The 20,646-nt window shown below is 41.0% G+C and overlaps 1 protein-coding gene across 1 annotated transcript in view; it reads right to left on the bottom strand.

Annotated features, from left to right (window-relative positions):
• LOC142487761 (myosin-IIIa-like) overlaps positions 1-20,646 on the bottom strand; it is a 157,775-nt gene that overhangs the window by 24,617 nt on the left and 112,512 nt on the right. The window contains exons 21-22 of the mRNA XM_075587611.1: positions 13,573-13,676; positions 2,606-2,646 (exon numbers count right to left, since the gene is read on the bottom strand). Coding sequence (XP_075443726.1) covers positions 2,606-2,646; positions 13,573-13,676 — 145 coding nt within the window. The remainder of the gene's footprint in view (positions 1-2,605; positions 2,647-13,572; positions 13,677-20,646) is intronic.

Below are 20,646 nucleotides of genomic sequence, written 5' to 3'. Positions count from 1 at the left end.
GAGGCCAGGTAACTCTGTATCAGAGGGAGCACAAGAAGGTCCAGAAACTAGAGCAAGAGATGGAGAAGCAGAGTGGCTGTTCCATCCCCAAAAGGCAGTATGCACAGGAGAAAGAGGCGTGGAAATCACAAGTAGTGTTGACCCTGGTGATGAAATCTGCAGAGCTCCAAAATATTAATGATATGTGGATGCAAGCTCAGAGAAAGCTCAGTGAAGAGATGAAGACCCTAAGAGGAGAATTGCAGGATGCACTCAAGAAACAGGGGTCTCTCGCTGATGAGTTGAACATGCAGCAAATCCTAGAAATGGAAGAGCTAAAGCTGGCAGCTAAACACACATCCCAGGAATTTATAGCTCTACAGATGCAGATTGCTGAGCTCAAGATACAGCTCACCAAAAAGGAAGAGAGTGAAGAGGTGTCTATTCATCAAGTGGCCAGCCTGACACTGCACTATGAGGCCAAGATGGCCGATGACCACAAATTGATGGACAATGAGGACCCAGCTGCAGCTGGACAATGTCCGGGAGGAGCAACGGCAGCTAGAGATCAGAATTAGAGAAAAGGAAACAGATTTAAGCCTTGCTCTGAGTCAATTGGGAGATGTGGAATCTCAACTCAACTCCAAAGAAACTAAACTGGCAACTGCATGAGTGAGTGGAAAAGAAATGCAGAAGGACAGATTCAAGAGCTGAAAACTCAAATAGCTATTCTTGAATGCTCTTTAAATGTTACCATGAAATGGCACAAGTCTTGGATAGTAAAAATAGATTACGGACATCAGACAGAATTCAAAAGTAAGCTGGCAGAGGCTTTGCAAGACCTGAGCAAGGGTTATAAGGAATGGACATTTAGTGCTAAATTGGAGTCTATGGAAAAGATGGCGAGAGATAGCTATTTGCATAAACACTAGACGACTGTCGCCATACAGAATGCCTACATAGAAAGGATCGCCCGACACAGGGGAAAACTCATGACCAAGCGGTCAGTAGAAAGACTGTACTTGGAAAAAGTCCTCCTCGAGCGACAGAGGAGTGCTTGCTGATCTCAAGCACCTTCTAGAGGAGACACTAATAACCTGGATAAAGGGGCTTCAATCCCAGCGGGACTGAGAGTTCTCATTCTCCATCCACTCTAATTCGAGCCGCAGGGATATCTCAAGTGAGAGTGGAAGGACGGGCTTTTGCTGGGTTAAGCCTGAGATTCCCAGAAACAGGGGAGGTATGTAACAGGGACTATCACTGTTTGAAAGACACTGCCTCTAAATCCAGCAGGGAGATAGGTAATTGCAGCCACTCAATTAACTAGTCTCCACCTGGACTAATGAGAGCTCTGTAAAAAGTCTGACGTGAGAAACAGGAGAGAGATTCCTTAGCTTACATTTGGTCTGACAGAAGGAAAGCAGAGAAGCCTGCACACAGACACTGTCTTGGGCACAAAAGCTGTGCTGAGATCAAGACATCAAGGCACCCAGAGACCTATATTTCCTGGACATAGAGGACCCAGGAACCTGCCAGAGACTGACATGGAGGGCCACCTGCTTAAGGTACCTCCTTAGACTTTGGGGTCATAGGCTGGTAATGGGAATATCCCTCCAGTCCTGCAGATAAGGTCTGGGGAAATAAGTTAGCCCATAAAAAGGGATAGAGGTTTGTTATTTTTGTTGTTTTGGTATGTTTTGCCTAGATAAGGAACAGGCTCAATAAAGACAAGATATACTTTTACCCTAAAACAGTCTCCATTTGTATACTCTGCACACATCTCTTATACATACATTTGTACAAAAGTAGGCAAATGTCACTTTTTAAAAATCCACCCGCAAATATTCAGACTTGCGAATAAACACCACATTTGTGCCAAAGTTGAATGTCAGTGAGTAATTATCAAATTTTTACAAGTAATAAAATCAGGTCCGAGAGGAGGGATTTCACTAATGCAAAAATGCCCCAATGACATTTTGACTCAAAGTTTGAGATAATTTTTGTGATATTTCTGCAATTTCCATATAGTAGGTGATGCTGTGAAGTTATTTTCTGTTATAAAAGTGCTAAATACGCTTTTGTTACCATAAATATAAAAGAGAGAAAAAATTAATAAATTTTCATGAACATGTGTGAAACGAACACACATTACATAAAATCTGCTCGGAATCCCTCAGACAAAGCTTGGGAGTTGCTGAATCTACTGTACATATGTTAGTGGGAGCTCCATGAAATGCAAAAATAGCCAAGCCTTCTTGGAAACTGGAACAAATGTAATACATTTATATCTACAGTCTATTCCAAAACTATGCACAAAAACAAAGTGTATAGGTAACCCTATAATTACAACCCTCTAATTATGTGTAATTATTGTCAATACACTGACATGATGAGTAATTTTTCCAACAAAGCACTCCATTTAAATGTATATGATAAAATGTACAATTCAAATTCACATAAAGACATGCTGTAATGTGCAATTATAAAATAAGACAGCGCGTACGTTGTCATTATTAAAAGAATATTGGCACAAGCACAAAAAAAAAGTTTCCTTTCACAACATTTCTTCAGAATAAGCAATGATTTTAGGCCATTGTCATGATTAGTAATAAATATTAGAACATACCTTTCTTTCCTTGGTTTTCGTTTTTCATCCTTGATTGGCAACTGACAAAACAAAAAAATATGTATTTTTTGCTGCGCTTGAAAGTACCACAATAAATGTCACATTTACATTTCTAATTCAATTAAAGAGCAGTTTTTTTGCGATTTATATGAGATATAATTATGTTGTGCTTGCTAGCTTAACTACTTCCCCACTGATTGTAGCATGAAATATACATATGATAAATGTGAGTTAGTGGACATTATAAGGGCTATTTATGAAGGTCTCCTGACTGTAAATCTGGAGCAAACCTGAGGCATAAATACGGATTTATTACAGAATAAAATCCCATTGGTTTGTACTGGAAGGTTTACTCCTCTGTAAATTTGGAGCAGTTTTTTGCCCCTGTTTTTTAGCCAGGACACATTGATAAGTATACCCCAAACTCTGGGAACAACAGAATAGGTAGCGCTAACTATAAGAATAAGTGGTACAATACAATATACAACCTTATGTATGGAACATTACCTACACATAAGGGGCTGCCAATGATACAATAACTGACCCCCAGTTCAGAACAGAGTAGAATAGGAAAGAATGTGTATCTAAGGCGCCTAATATAATATAACAAAATGATATAAAAACCAAGCCTGTTGGAGGATCTTGAAGTAGCTCCAAGTGGTGGATAGAAAGCTTAAAAAAAGAAAAATATAGTGCCTAGCATAATACTGTTGGATAAGGTGACAGACACACATACAATACAGATAACAGACAGCTGAGAATTCAACAGGTGATAATTAAATATAAAAACATTTAATAAAAACATACATAGGACATATGAAAAATAATAAAATATATATAAACAATTGAAGTTGGTCAAATTGACACTCTGCTGCAATGATAGAAATGCCCACTCACCAGATGGATGATAAGGGCAAGCAGTGGATATATCTGAGAGTATCCCCTCTCTTGACCTACTTCAATTGTTATATTATATGAGGCGCCTTAGATACACATTCTTTCCTATTATACCCCAAACTCTGGCATTATTCTTAATTTAGCTTGTATCTTTTACACAAATAGTTTTTTTATGTGAATATGAGTATGTCCATCAATATAGTAATGCACATCTACAGTATATGTGGAATAAAATATGTTCTTTATCAAATGTTCAATTATTATTTATAGTGTCAAATACAGTTACATAGTAGATAAAATTGAAAAAAGACATATGTCCATAGAGTTCAAAGTTTGTTAACGTTAGACGACAGATACTTCTCCTATATTTGTATTGAAAGTATATACAGTATATTGATCCAGAGCAAGGCAAATAAAAAACACTCAAGTGAAACATTATCTAATGATGTCTCATAAGTTAACTTCTTCCTGACTCCAATACTGGCAATCAGATTTCTTCCTGTATCAACATCCTTCCCATGTTTACTTATTTGTTGTATCCCTGTACAGTATACCTTTTCTTTCATTTAAGATCTATTGTATCTGCCATCACAGTCTCCATGGGTAATGAATTCCACATTTTAACTGCCCTTACTGTAAAGAACACTTTCCTCTGTTGCTGGTTAAATCTCCTTTCCTCCAACCTTAAGGGATGACCTGTGATGTTTGTACTGCTCTTGGGATGAATAGTTCTTGTATTGAAACAAAAGAAAACAAGCGCAGACGCAAATGGTGAAGTAAGTTCAAATCAATTAATATACATTAAAAGGTATGATATCTGCGTACATCAGTGAAGACAAAAGTAGGCATATCGTGCACTTAGGTTTGAACTTACTTAACCATTTGCGTCTGCGCTTGTTTTCTTTTGTTTCAGTTCTAGGAGTGATTTCTCACTCCTATATCGACAGCTGCAGACCTTATACCTTCCAAGGTTGTGTTATATTTATATCACTTAGGTGTATATGGGTTATATTCCCTTATTGCAATAGAGGGTTTCTTTGCGCACTTAAAATCTGTTTTTTTGTCAGTTCTTGTATTGACCCTGAATATATTTGTATAAAGTGATAATATCCCTTCTTACAGTAGATGCCTATTTTCTAAAGTAAACATGTATAATTGCCTCTCCTTGCACGTCAGATTTCCCATCCCTTTTATTAATTTGGTGGCTCTTCTCTGCACGTTTTCTAGTTCCATAATGTCTTTTTGTTATGGAGTGATGCCCAAAACTGTACTCCATATTCAAGGTGTCGTCTTACTAATGCTTTACAGTTAGGTCCAGAAATAATTGGACACTGATACAAGTTTTGTTTTTTCGGCTGTGTACCAAAATACATTCAAGTTGCAGTTAAATAATGAATATGGGCTTAAAGTGCAGCCTATCAGCTTTAATTTGAGGGTATTCACATTCAAATTGGAGGAACGGTTTAGGAATTACATCTCTTTAATATGTAGCCCCCTCTTTTTCAAGGGACCAAAAGTAATTGGACAATTGACTCAAAAGCTGTTTCATGGACAGGTGTGGACTATTCCTTCGTTATTTCATCATCAATTAAGCAGGTGAAAGGTCTGGAGTTGATTCCAGGTGTGGCATTCACATTTGGAAGCTGTTGCTGTGAACCCACAACATGCGGTCAAAGGAGCTCTCAATGCAAGGGAAACAGGGCATCCTTAAGCTGCAAAAAAAAGAAAATCCATCAGAGAGAACATTAGGAGTGGCCAAATCAACAGTTTGGTACATTCTGAAAAAAAAAGAATGCACTGGTGAACTCTGTAACACAAAAAGGCCTGGACGTCCACGGAAGACAACAGTGGTGGATGATTGTAGGATCCTTTCCATGGTAAATAAAAACCCCTTCACAACATCCAGTCAAGTGAAGAACACTCTCCAGGAGGTAGGCATATCATTATCCAAGTCTACCATAAAGAAAAGACTTCACGAGAGCAAATACAGAGGGTTCACCACAAGGTGCGAACCATTCATAAGCCTCAAGAATAGAAAGGCCAGATTAGACTTTGCCAAACAATATCTAATAAAGCCAGCCCAGTTCTGCACAGATGAAACTAAGGTCAACCTGTACCAGAATGATGGGAAGAAAAAAGTATGGAGAAGGCTTGGAACGGCTCATGATACGAAGCATACCACATCATCTGTAAAACACGGTAGAGGCCGTGTGATGACAGGGAGCATGCATGGCTTTCAATGGCACTTGGTCACTAGTGTTTTTTAATGATGTGACAGAAGACAGAAGCAGCCGAATGAATTCTAAAGTGCATAGGGATATATTGTCTGCTCAGATTCAGCCAAATTCAGCGAAGTTGATTGGACGGCGCATCACTTTACAGGTGGACAATGACTCAAAACATACTGCGAAAGCAACCCAGGAGTTTTTTAAGGCAAAGAAGTGGAATATTCAGCCAGGGCCGAGTCAATCACCTGATCTCAACCCGATGGAGCATGAATTTCACTTGCTGAAGACAAATCTTAAGGCAGAAAGACCCAATGAACAAACAACAACTGAAGACAGCTGCAGTAAAGGCCTGGCAAAGCATTACAAAAGAGGAAACCCAGCATTTGGTGATGTCCATGCGTTCAAGACTTCAAGCAGTCATTGCCTGCAAAGGATTCTGGACAAAGTATTAAAAATGAACATTTTATTTATGATTGTGTTAATTTGTCCAATTACATTTGAGCTCCTGAAATAAGGGGACGGTGTATGAAAATGGTTGCAATTCCTAAACGTTTCATACAAAAATTTTGTTTAACCCCTTGAATTAAAGCTGAAAGTCTGCACTTCTATTGCATCTCGGTTGTTTCATTTCAAATCCATTGTGGTGTCGTACAGAGCCAAATTGATGAAAATTGTGTCGGTGTCCAATTATTTCCGGACCTAACTGTATATAGTGGCATAATTAATGATGCTTTGTTTTTGGTCCATCCATACCCCGTTTTATGCAAGATACCTGATTAAATTTGCTTTAGCTGCCATTGCCTGACATTGAGCACTATTGCTATCCCTGCTGCCTATAAGCACTCCTAATTCCTTCTCCATCTAGGATTGACCTAATTTTGACCCATTTAAGAGTAGATCCACAGAGCTCCGTTAAATATGGGCTACTAAAGTGATCCTAACTAAATAGATGACGTCCGTTAGTTTTCCTCAGTTTAACGGGTATCCGCAAAGCTTATGCTATGCAAAAACAACAGTAATTTGGCAAACTAGCATCTTTACGTTAGTTGTATTAATGAGGATTTTAGTTTTGGAGAGATGCCTTAACAAATACACTACACATGCACATTGGACAAAACTATAACGTCCATTCCAATTAAAGCACCAGCGGACCTAGTGAGCCTGGTAGTTCTGTAACAAAAAAGAGAAGGAGATGATTTTATTCAAATATTTTTCTTGTTATTTGACCTGTACATTTTTCTCCCTTTATTGTTCACACAAAGTTAAGTAACTGTGGGCATAAAAGTTCTGGTCACTACTTCTGTTTCTTGGTAATTATTGTTATAATATGTGGACACATCATTGTGCACCCATACTTAATATAGTCAATATGATATACCATATTAGGTCAGACAAACATATCCTACATTCTCTTTAATCACTAAAAACCATAGTATAGTTTATTACATGAACTTCATGACACATTATCAGACACAGTGATGTTTTTCAGACATTTATATGATACATAATATATCTTTGTTTGACATACTGTATTTAACTTTTTGTAATGAAAGGGTTACGTTCTGTACTCAGTACAATTATTTGGGTACCACTTTAGACCTGACCCTTTTGCTTGTAGGCTATTCCCAGAAAGAACACTATGATAATCATGATCTGAATATGAGTAATAGCAGTGTTGCAGGGACAATGCAATGCCGCGTGAATTTGTCTCCATATAGACTTTGATTTATTCTCAAAAAAGGTTAAACGAAACAGAGCCTATCTTCAGCATATATACGATTAACAAAGGTTCAGACAGGAACTCAGAGCACTGAGAGCTACAGACTTTTAATACACTCTAAGGCAAGGGTGCGCAAGATTTTATTTTGGGGGGGGGGGGGGGGTGGCGGTTACAGAGGCCTGTGCTCTTCCCCAAAGCATATCAATTAAATACCGGGGAGCAAGTGAGGCCTCTGTAACTCACTTATATTATCTCTGTGCGACGTGTCACCATGGCATTGCTACGTCAAATGATGCTGTGGGGTCATGTGACATCACATGACCCCGCGGTGTAATGTGACACCCGTCACCATGGCAACGTGATGTCAAATGGCGCTGCTGGGTTACCTGACCCCGCAGTATCATTTGACAGTGGAACATAGGTAAGGGGGGAGGGGGCAGAACAGGAAGGGGGGCGCAGCCCCAAACATTTTCGTATCCCTCCTCTAAGGAGTCAGGAGGGCAGGCTAATCAAGTGAGCCTGTTCTCAGACTGAGATTTAACCTGCTCAGTGCTCAACCTTTAAGCATAGATCTCCCATGCATAACAATCATATTGGGCATCGGTGCAAAAACTGAGGGGAGTGAGATTTTCAGGGGGGGGGCGTGGTACTTATAGAGGCCCCGCGCTCTTCCCCAAAGCAATTAAATTAATTGTCCGGGGACCACGCAAGGCCTATGTAAGTTCCCTTACCTTGTCTTTGACGGCTTTGGGCGACGCGACATCACATGACCCCACAGCGTCATTTGATGCCGGATACAAGGTAAGGGGTGGAGGGGACGAGCAGGGGGGGAGAGCAGGCAGGGGGGCGCAGGGGGGAAATGTTTGCACACCCGTGAGAAAGGGAATCCACCCTGTCACAAGCAGGTTTTGGTGCACTATTAAACTTCCAGCTTTTGATCCTACTTTAAGCTCCCCCTTCTCCTCTCTCAGCTCTGCTCGAGACCATGACAACGTGGTCAGGAACTACAACTTTGCCCTGTCCGCCTCTCTTGATCTACATGCCCCGCTTTCTCTCTGCCATTCTCGCCCTTCTAACCCCCGACCCTGGCTAAATTTGCACATGCGCATGCTGCGCTCCTGCCCTCGTTCCTCTGAACACCTCTAGAGAAAATCTCACACTCTCGCAGACTTCCTTCACTACAAATTTATGATATACTGTTTCAACTCTGCACTATCTCAGGCTAAACAAAACTACTTTTCTCAATAATCAACACGCACAAGCTGAATCCACGCCGGCTCTTCTCTGTCTTTGACTCCCTACTTCCTCTCTACCTCAGGACTTTGCTGACTATTTCAAGGAAAAGGTGGAATCCATACATCAGGACATCCCCTCTGTATCCTCCTCCCATCCTGCACCTCTTCCTAACTCTCCACCTGCCTTCCTTGACTCGTTGCTAATCTCCTCTTCTCCCTCTACCACCTGTCCTCTTGACCCCATTCCCTCCTATCTCCTAAAACCTCTTGCTCCTACTATAATCCCTATGCTTACACACATTTTTAAATCCTCCCTCTACTCTGGTACCTTTCCCTCTACCGTCAAACATGCAACAGTTATACCACTACTCAAAAACAGCAAGCTTGACCCTACCTGTCTTTCTATTTATCGACCTGTCTCCATCTTGCCTTTGCCTCTAAACTCCTTGAACGTCTTGTATTTTCTCACTTGCTTCATTTTCTCAACACCTACTCTCTTCTAGACCCTCTACAATCTGGCTTCCGCACTGCTCACTTCACTGAAACAGCCCTCACTAAAATAACTAATGACCTCCATGCTGCCAATGACAGAGGTCAATACACGCTGCTCATTTTACTTGACCTCTCTGCAGTTGTTTAATAACGTGGGCCACCCTCTTCTCCTTCACATTCTCCATACTCTTGGTATTCATAACATAGCTCTATCCTGGATCTCCTCTTACCTCTCCCAGCATACTTTCAGTGTCTCTTTTGCTAACACCCCCTCCTCCTCTATCGATCTCTCTGTGGGGGTAACCCACGGCTCTGTCCTGGGACCTTTACTCTTTTCTCTTTACACACTCTCTCTAAGTGACCTAATCACATCTCTTGGGTTCAAATATCATCTCTATGCTGATGACACACAAATTTACTTTTCAACCCCTGACCTTACAGCTGCTGTACAGTTTAAAGTTTCTGAATGTCTCTCTGCTTTATCATCCTGGATTGCCCTCTGCTCGCAAAAACAGAGCTCCTCATACTTCCTCCCCAACCTGGCCCTACTACCTTCTTCCACATTACTTTGAGAAAGCACTATCATTCACCCAGTAGCCAAAGCATGCTGCCTAGGGGTCACACTTGACTCCTCTCTCATATTCTCCTCTCACATTCAAAAGGTAGCCAAAACCTGTCGTTTTTTCCTCCGCAGTATTGCAAAGATACACCCTTTTTCTCTTTAGCTCAACTGTAAAAACTGTGACACAGGCCCTCATTCTCTCCCGTCTTCACTACTGTAACCTCCTGCTGCCCGGCCTTCGTGCCTCTCACCTGTCTCCCCTACAATCTATCCTAAATGCTGCTGCCAGAATCACTCTAATCTTTCCTAAATCTGTCTCAGCGTCTCCCCTGCTGAAATCCCTCTCCTGGATTCCTATCAAATCCTGTATCACACACTCAATTCTCATCCTCTCTTTTAAAGCCTTACACTCTTCTGCTGCTCCTTACATCTCAGCCCTAATTTCTTGCTATACACCATCCCGACTCTTGCGTTCTGCTCAAGGGTTTTTTTCTCTCTACTCCTTTTGTATCTAAAGCCCTCTCCCACCTTAAAACTTTCTCACTGACTGCCCCGCACCTCTGGAATGCCATTCCGCTCAACATCTGACAAGTACCCTCTCTATTAACCTTTAAGACCCAACTCAAAAAACACCTGCTTAAGGAATCATAGAGTAGCTCTATGAGTGATAGTTTTACATAGTATACATAAAACTTGGCCCCTTGCAGATGCACTTACCAGAATGCCCTTCTACTGTCTGTATACGTCCTTCCTACTAACCAATTATTATAGTAAGCTCTTTGGAGCAGGGACTCCCTTTCCAAAATGTTACTGTCGTGTCTGAAGCACATTTATGTGTTATTTATATCATTTGTTATCTATATGATTGTCACATACATTACTGCTGTGAAGTGCTATGTACATTAATGGCGCTATATAAATAAATAAACAAACAACAGAGATAGGGCTGCACATCTATATAATGCAAATATATAGCAGTATAATACTTGCGTTTAGCACCGGTGCACCTGGTTCAGGGAAAACCTATCTGGAGAAATCCCCTATATATGAAAGTAAGAAGGTGATCCAGGGCACAGCAAAAATAATTAATTTTGTCATAACACGACGTTTCGGCCCATACAAGGCCTTTATGCCAGTCACTTGATAAAGGCCTTGTATGGGCCGAAACGTCATGTTATGACAAAATAAATTATTTTTTGCTGAAACCCGCTGTGCCCTGGATCACCTTCTTACTGCTATATAAATAAAGACATACAATGCAATACAACTTAATTATCATAACACTAATTCCATGCGCTAACTTTAACAGGGGTTTGTGGATATGCAATGTTATGCTAAAGGATCATTAGCATATGATTTGCATACGAGTAAGCTAGAAATCCATTACAAGTTAGTGATACAATATTTCTCTGGTTAACTCGAGGGCATCGTTATGCTAATCACCTTGCTGGATATGCGTTATGAGTATTGGTACGTTAAATGGGGGTAACACCACAATAAATATTACAATGGAGCTCTGTGGATCTACCCCTTTATTTGTACGTAGCCTGTTTATTCTTGTTTCCCAAATGCATAAACTTCCAATTTTTTATATACAACTTTATCTGTTATTTACCTGCCCAAGTATCCAGTCTATCCAACTCCTTCTGTAGAGAAATTACATCCTGCTTTGATTTTACTACTTTACACAACATAGTGTCACCCGCATGGATGGAAACTTTGCTTTCTATGCCAACCTCAAGGTCATTAATAAACAAGTTAAAAAAAACAGTGGTCCAAGTACAGAGCCTACTCCACTCACAACTTTAGCCCAACCTGAAAAGGTTTCCATTTTGGACAACTCGCTGTTGTCTATCCTTCAACCAGTTTCCAATCCAGGTGCAGATATTTGTACAGAGACTAATTTCCTTTATTTTATACACACATCTCTTGTTTGGCACGTATTAAAAGCCTTTGCATAATCTATGCATTTCTTTAAACTAAATTCCTACTTACCGCCTCGTAAAAACCAATAAGGTTAGTTTGGCATAACCTATCGTTCATAAATCCATGCTGAGTATTACTAATAATTGTGTTAACCATTAGGTATTCCTGAATATTACTCAGCAGTACATGTTCTGGCTTCCCCACTATTAATGTTAGGCTTACAGGTCAGTAATTCCCTGGTTGTAATCTAGCCCCTATTTTAATAGGCACATCTGATTTATGCCAATCTTATGGTACTAAGACTGTGGAGTCCTTGAACATGAAAAATAATGGTTAGGCTGTTGAACAAAAAATACATATATTTAGTATATCACTTCACAGACATTTTAGAGTTCACTTTTATTGCATTTACACCACATTACATTTAGAATTGTTATAGCATGTTATATGTTGATACTGTCCTTTTAGGATAACCAATTGTATTCTTGTTTCATGTATAAAGTTTGTTATCTATAAAGGTATGTTTTGTTCAACAGCTGAGTTTGTTTTATTTCATTATTTGTTGCGCAATAGCTGGACGTTCCTACTTGCCTATGCGCATGCGCAGGACTTAACAGGTGAAATTAATCATTTTTTATCAACCATCTACAAAAGGGACATTCTGGGACAGATTAATTATACCCCTGATGATGAAAGCAGCGCTTCTGAAACGCGTAGGGTGGTCACGCTGACCTTACTGCCGAAATCTTTATTTTGTCCCCCTTCCATGGACTGTTGTGGTGAATCTGCTCATGCGAGCTGAGTATTTGGTATCCAGTTCTTGGTGAATCTGCTGCTGTTGTTCACGGACAAACTACACACTCTCCCCAGTGCATTGAGAGAGGCAATCCGCCCACACACCAGCTGGTGTGTGCAACTCTCCACGGAGGTTCAAGTGTCCAGCTGCAGACAGCCACAGAGGAGAAGGGATACTCTCGAATATATCCACTGCTTGCCCTTATCATCCATTTGGTGAGTGGGCATTTCTATCATTGCAGCAGTAGGTCAACCTGACCTTACACCATTTGTGTATGTATTATTTTATTATTTTTTATGTGTCCTATGTATGTTTTTATTAAATGTGTATATATTTAATTATCACCTGTTTATTATCTCAGCTGTTTGTCATTTGTGTTGTATGTTTTTTGTTTGTCACTTTACCAAACAGTATTATGCTATGCACTTTTCATTCTTTTGAAGCACTCAGCACTTCAATTGGAGACACTTCGAGGTCTGCACTACTTACAGGCTCGGCTGTTTATATCCTTTTATATTTTATAGTATTCATGTGTTAGGCGCCGTAGATACATATTTTCCTTCATTATATATTGGGTACACTGACTGCAAAATTCCATCAATTTACATGATTATTCACCAGCATGTTAACAGTACTAGCATTGCCTGCTGGAAAATGTAAATACATTTCTAAATCTGGTCATCCTGACAGTGCTGATTTTACCCAATTGTTTGGATGTTTTGGATGACTATGAAAGGTTGCTACAGCAACCCTGTTTGGTAGAATCTATCTTACAATTACTTTCCCAGTGCTACAGTATGATCATGTAAGATGTGCCGCAGTTAAAGGCTACTGTAATATAAAATGTTCTCCAGTTTAGCGTGAACAAGAATTCACTTGTTGTATTAAAAAGTTATCACAGCCTTCAACACTTCTTGAATACAAATTAGGCCACTGAAACTTAGCACTACATCAAACAATCATGAATTAAATTTAAACAAGTGCCCTATTTTGTTACACTTGTGTATATACCTTCACATCAACATATACAACTTTTTAAAAACATTTTCAACATGCTTTAAAACAACACTGGTGACCATACTCGTAATGCAAAAGTAAATGACTTACTTACATGTAGCAGACTGTAGTATGTAGAATCTTCCGGATTGTTTAATGTTTTTGGTTTCTGCCTTCTTGGGACCCTCTGTGGTTTAACATCCTCTATTTGTGCAGTAGCTACATAATAATACCAGAAAAACTGCTTTTACAAAATCATCTATAAACTTGTATAGATAAACAATCCAGGTAATTCAGATTATCTTTCTGCTGAACTGATCATTCTGATTAAAGCATAACACTTTATTTGTGATTTTACTTGTGAACCAATGCTAAAGCCAAGTGGGATGGAGCAGAGATTCTCGTTTGTAAAAGTAGGAATAATTCTCACTTCAGTAAAATGACATGAAATTGGTACTGTATGCACTTTCTTTACTGAAAAATATACATTTAAACACTCAGAAGATTTCTTCTCAAATTATGAATGTCGTTTGGCATTTTCAATAAAGTAAACTGTTTTTCGATATAGGCCAATTTTCATATACAGTACTATACTTGATACTTCAATGCAGAATTAGTCAAAGTCAGTTCCAGTAAATTTAAAGGACCCAGGAATGACACGACAGCATAGTGAACCAAATTCATACAGGTTTTAGGTTGCATCTAATTGCAATGGGAACATTAATACCTTTTCAGAAAACTGAATCTTTAACTAAATAGATATTATCAGAAAGGACGGCAGCTGAAAAGACAACTGCTGTCCCAAAAGAAGCACATTGAATGGTGCACTCTCAGCCGGTTAAAACTTAACTTTTAATAATGCAAATGTAATATATGTATACACTAGTAGAATTGACATAAAGTGTGTGTTATAAAATAAACAAATAAAATGACAGGGAGTAGGATGTTTTCTGTGTCACTATAATTGTGTTGTTGTATTTTTGTCCAAGGCCGTAATATGTTACATACCAATCAGATTGTGTAGTAGTCTACTATAATACAAAGTGTGTATGTAAGATGGCGATATGGAGTCTATATACTAGATATAAAAGTCATGTGGAGCGTGACACAACTCTAACATCACTGCCAAATTTGACTCCTCAGCAATTATTTTAAGCTAATCTCCATATTGTACAATGGTGAGTAAGCTATCCAAAATGTGAAAGATAGCAGATGTGGCCTGAGTGATATCTATGTTGAAGTGCCTGGTGTTGTGGTACAGTGGAGATATGAGTCTATATACTAGATAAAAAGTAATGTGGAGCATGACGCAGCTCTAAAATCACTGCCAAATTTTACTCCTCAGACAATTATTTTAAACTAATCTCCACAGTGTAATGACCCAACACTTGAAGAGAGTACAGGGAAAACGGCGGTGCATCTGCTGCTGCTACTGAAGATTGGAAACCACAAACTGCAGTTTTTGGTTTCCAATCTTCAGTAGCAGCAGCAGATGCACCGCCGTTTTCCCTGTACTCTCTTCAATTGTTTCTTTGTAGGAGCACGCAGGACAGGACCAGGATATCCCCAAGGTCAGCAGTGAGTAATCCATTTACTTCATTTATGTGATCAGACCTACACACGGTTATCTAGACCACCACATAAGACTTACCTATATGGCTAGTGCACAATCTATGGGAGTGTGTTTAACATTGGACTATCTGGAATCCTGAGTCTTATGAACTGTCCTATGCTATGAAGATGTTTATATTTTTATACCATGATCAAACATTGCCTACTCCTGGTTAGCATCACAAGGGGGAATTAACCCTCCCCTTCCCTTCCATAATGACCCAACACATAATATTGTGATGAAATGTGATTGTATGTATATTCATACATGAATAAGTTGCAGGTTGCCCACTGGTGGCTAGTGTGCAATATTGTCTGTGAGAACATGCGAGAAGCTGATAAATTCGAGATTGATAACGGTCTACTCTAGCGGGTGGTACAATACCATAACCACCCAGATAGAAGACAACTGGTTCTACCTCGGAACCTACAACATATGGTCCTGAAAGCCTTGCACGATAAACATGGCCATCTTGGCGTAGAGAAGACCTTTGGGTTGGTGCAAGACCGTTCTTCTGGCCATGAATGCGCGAGTCAGGGGAACAACACTATCTCCGGTGCTCCAGATGCATCCAGCACAAGACTCTCCCTACCAGAGCCACACCAATGGCTCACCTCTGAAGAGCTCGGGTCCCATGGACTTGTGCATGGATTTTCTGTGCATCTAATCTGACACCCGAGGCATCGGTAACGTGTTGGTCATCACCGACAATTATACCCGCTTCGCACAAGCCTTCCACACCAAAGGCCAGAAGGCCATCATGGTGGTGAAGATCCTGTGAGAAAAGTACTTTGTGCATAATGGATAACCCAAGCGCCTCCACTCCGATCAAGACTGGGACTTTGAGAGTAAACTTTTCTGGGAATAACTCAACATCCTCAACATCACCAAGTCCTGGATGACCCCATGCCATCCGGAGGGAGATGCTCTGCAGGAGCGATTTAACAGGACGTTACTGGATATGCTTGGTATCCTGAAAGGTGCTCAGAAGACCGACCAGAATGTAGCAATACTGGTACATGCATACAACTGTACCCGCCGCAAGTCCACCGGTTTCTCCCCTTACTTCCTCATGATCGGGTGAGAAGCCAGGCTGCCTGTGGATGTGCGTCTGACATTGGGAAATTCGTCCTGGAGATGCTGTGCATCTCCGCAACCTCAGGATTACCGGGAAATACAAATTAGCCGACCGTTGGCAAGATGGTGTATTTGAGGTCGAGTCGCAGATACCGGGCCTCCCGGTCTACCGCTGTGAGGAATCCGCTCCTGGGTTTGGCTGGAACCCATCCATCCAGAGATTTGCAGGTTCCAGACAAACTTTTCCCTGCTTCTGCAATCACCTGCCTCTTGCTGCCTCCTTTGCAGCTCTGGCCTGATTGGCCTCCTGTGCTATTTAGATACTGCCCCGCCCGCAGGAAGTTGCTGGACATAGACTTTGCAATCCTTGTTGCAAGCTACTGTGCTTGTCCCAGACTCCCGTGTTTAGCCTGCTTGACTTTCTTGCCTGTGTTTCCCCTGTCTGACCTCCTGCTTTCAAAGCCTTCCTGCTCGGTAGCCCCGGTGCTACTTCTTGTTCCTGGCCATCTCGTCTCCGCCGCGCTGAAGCGGTACGCTGATGTCCTCAGCGTCTCCTGTGGCGTTTCTGCATTTCTAGTTTCCTGTGACCATCGGTTCCTGTCCCCTCCTTCCATTAACTCTGCTATGCTATAGCAGGTCCGCTCAGTTTCCTGCTTTCTATGCTGAAGCGGCCTATCTCCAGTGTCCAGTTTCCTTTGCTGAAGTGGCTTGGCTCCAAGTTTCCTGTTCTCCACACTGAAGCGCCTTTGTTCCTGTTCCTGGCTTTTTCCGCTGAAGTGGCTTCACTCCAAGTTCTTGCCTTCTACACTGAAGCAGTTTCACCCAAGATTGCCTAATGATGACCTCAGCTCGTGACCGCGACCATCGCTCCTATGCTGCCTGCCCTGACCCCGACTTGTCTCCTGATTATCCTGCATTCTCCAAACCTGACCTGGCTATGTTTGACTATGTACTGCTCAACCCATGAACCGGCTTCGTGGTCTAAGGTCGGTGTTTTCATATCCCCACCTCAGCCCCGCTGCCCGGGCCCGGTTTGTGGCGAGCACGATCGTGACAACCGCATAAAAGACATGGATGGCCGGGTAAAGGTCTGGCACCATAACCACCTTCTCCCTTTCCCGCAAGTGGGAGACGACGAGCCAGAGATACGGGCTACACCGCTGGGTGGTGAGCCGGAACAATTGGAAGCTACCGGTGAAACCATGAATGAGACCACCAAGGATCATATGGACAGTGAAGAATCCATCCAGAAAACAGTAGAGGATCCTATGGAGGAACCCTCTCAAAGGAGACCCCAAATTAAAGCAGCACCTCCCGGAGGAGCTATGGGTAAAAGGCCCGACGCACAATGCCTACTATGATGGCTCCAAAAAGCCAACCTCTGGGTCCAAGAAGCCCTTGCTTCATACCTGTGAGGATTCACCGTACTGGCGCTTCTGCCCCTTTAACCCTCACTCGCCCATCTGATCCCCATGGCACTCAAGAGTGGAAAGGAAAAGAACAAGAAACGACGAAAACGGGGAAGAGGAGGAGAAAAATAAATATCTCAAGAAAAGCAAGAGATAGGGAACAACATCTTCAACTTCAACCTTAGTTCTAAAGTACTAACAGAACCAGAGAAATCACTCATCTCAAAGGGGCTAAGGTTTGCTACTACTGTGGGTCCCAGCAATTTTGGCCTCTTTGTAGATGCACAAAGATTTCTGAGAAAGCTCACAACTAAAAGATTTTTTAGATTAAAAGAAGTAGGGCAAAGGACAGCTGATAATCTTGAAAAAGAATCAATTGTGATTAGTACTAATGAACCTTCACAAGTAAGACCTGTGTTGGTACATTCTGGCCTTAAATTACCATCTACATTTTACCCAAAATATGTGAAAGGAAAAAATGTAGATGTATTTTCCCAATTGGTGCAAAAAGATTTTGAAAGATTAGTTGAATCAGAAACTAGGTTTGATAATAATCTGAATAATTCAGAAAGAAAGGCATTAAAAACCCTATAAGAGGATACAAATGTAGTCATAAAATAAGCTGATAAAGGGGGCTGAGTTGCTATTATAGATAGGATTGACTATATTGCAGAGTCAAAAAGGATTTTAGGGGACACCAATACATATCTACCTCTGAAAAAAGATCCTACATCAGCTTTTCTAGCAGAATTAAAAGTCCTGTTAGATAAGGGCAGAATGGAGGAAGTAATAAATACTGAGGAATATAATTTTTTATATAGAGAGAACCCTGTTAGACCTATATTTTATTATCTTCCTAAACTCCATAAAAGCCTTACCAACCCCCCAGGGAGGCCCATAATAGCAGGCATTGAGTCTCTGACATCCCACTTATCCGCATATATAGACACCTATTTGCAAAAATATGTTGTAAAACTTCCCTCCTATCTTAAGAATACGACTGACATCTTGCATATCTTAGATAATCAAGTTTGGGAAGAAGGATGTTTTCTGGTAACCTGTGACATCACCTCACTGTATACCTGTATAAACCACAGAGACGGACATGAGGCAGTTGACAGAGCATTAGCAAAAGACTCCGAAATGCCCAATGAACAAGCCAATTTAATTCTTGATGGCATTAAGTTAATTTTAGAACACAACTACTTCATGTTCGAGGGTATGCACTACCTGCAGAAATGTGGTACCGCCATGGGCACGAAGTTCGCACCCAGCTATGCAAATCTCCTTATGGGAGCTTGGGAGGAAGACCATATATGGTCCGTTGCAGAGCTGGGTGTGAACTTGTGCCTATGTCGGAGATACATAGATGATATAATATTCATCTGGAAAGGGGATGAAGATGGTCTGATACGGTTTACCCATTATCTCAATGACAATTCACTTAATCTAAAATTCACGTGTGAATATAGTCAGGAACGAGTTAACTTCTTGGACCTGCCAATTTTCATTGAGGATGGGCTGATCAAAACTCAGACCTTCTTCAAGGGCGTAGACATTAATAACTATATATCTACTGCCAGTTGCCATCATCCTAAATGGTTACAAAATGTCCCATATGGACAGATTAGGCGGATTAGGAGGAATTGTTCAGATGATAGCAGCTTTTACAAACAATCACATGAAAACAAGAGGGTTGTGATGCTCTCAATTGTAACCAGTCCTGTATTGAACATCCAATATTGTTTAAATCCACAATGGGTTAATCTGTATAACGATAGAGTGCCCCCAATGAAGTTGATTCATAACTGGTGGGACAGACGTGGAGTCAGCCAGACCCTCACTAGATTACAGTGTTTCAAACCCAACCAGTGTTATAGAAATGAGTGGTCAATGACCATGGTAAGCAGGAATAAATGAAAGGCACTATGGCTCTTTACCTGTACTACCAGGGGGGCACTCGTGTCGTTGGCGGCGTGCGATCCATCCTTTGAAGATCCAGAAGAGTAGAGAGCGTTGATAGCGCACTGCCAGAGAGTCCTGAGAGTATAAATCAGGAACAAGAAACAGCCAGGCCACTCCAAAAGTGAAAAAATATTGTCAGGTTTATTGCATGCTGAAAATACACATAGGGAACGGACAGGTAAACGCACCTATGCGTTTCTTACTAAGTGTACTTTATCAGGGTGACCATAGTGCTTTAATACCGCTGTTTTATACTTACCCAGACTGATTCCAAACCAATAGCAAGCCGCATCACCTTCCCGCGTCTCGCAGAGTACAGGTGGCTAATCCAGTCGCCTGTATGTGCGAAATCTCGCGAGAATGGTGCGCGCATCTACAGAGTGGGCAGCATGGGCAAAGTATGACCAGACATAGCAGTACTTTCGACTTCAGTCCACCGGGTGATGTCACAGCCGTGCGCCATATAAAATGGTCGCCCCAGTGTGACGTCATATTCCGTAGACTGACTAAATCTCAAGTATTGTTTTTTTCTAAACAATACAAGTATTTCAAATATATTGTGGCATGTCACATGATGTAATGGCCTGAGATTCAAAGGGCTCTATATATTGTATTGGATGAACTCAATTATGCTTATCTGAAATTCGCACATTGAAGCGCACATTATCATGTGACCTATCAACCACCCTAATATAAATAGATCTTTTAATGTATTCTTTTTCTATTTTTTCCATTATACAGTTACGTAGGGTTGCTGCTAACATAGCAACTAGTTATTTGTATTTTATTTGTCTTTTTCATATTGTTTGTTTAATAAAGTTTTTGTTTTAGAAAAAAACAATACTTGAGATTTAGTCAGTCTACGGAATATGACGTCACACTGGGGCGACCATTTTATATGGCGCACGGCTGTGACATCACCCGGTGGACTGAAGTCGAAAGTACTGCTATGTCTGGTCATACTTTGCCCATGCTGCCCACTCTGTAGATGCGCGCGCACCATTCTCGCGAGATTTCGCACATACAGGCGACTGGATTAGCCACCTGTACTCTGCGAGACGCGGGAAGGTGACGCGGCTTGCTATTGGTTTGGAATCAGTCTGGGTAAGTATAAAACAGCGGTATT

Source organism: Ascaphus truei, chromosome 2, assembly GCF_040206685.1.
Source record: "Ascaphus truei isolate aAscTru1 chromosome 2, aAscTru1.hap1, whole genome shotgun sequence".
Taxonomy (NCBI): Eukaryota; Metazoa; Chordata; class Amphibia; order Anura; family Ascaphidae; genus Ascaphus; species Ascaphus truei.
The sequence above is the reverse complement of the archived record's forward strand: the minus strand, read 5'-3'. Positions and strand labels throughout refer to the sequence as shown.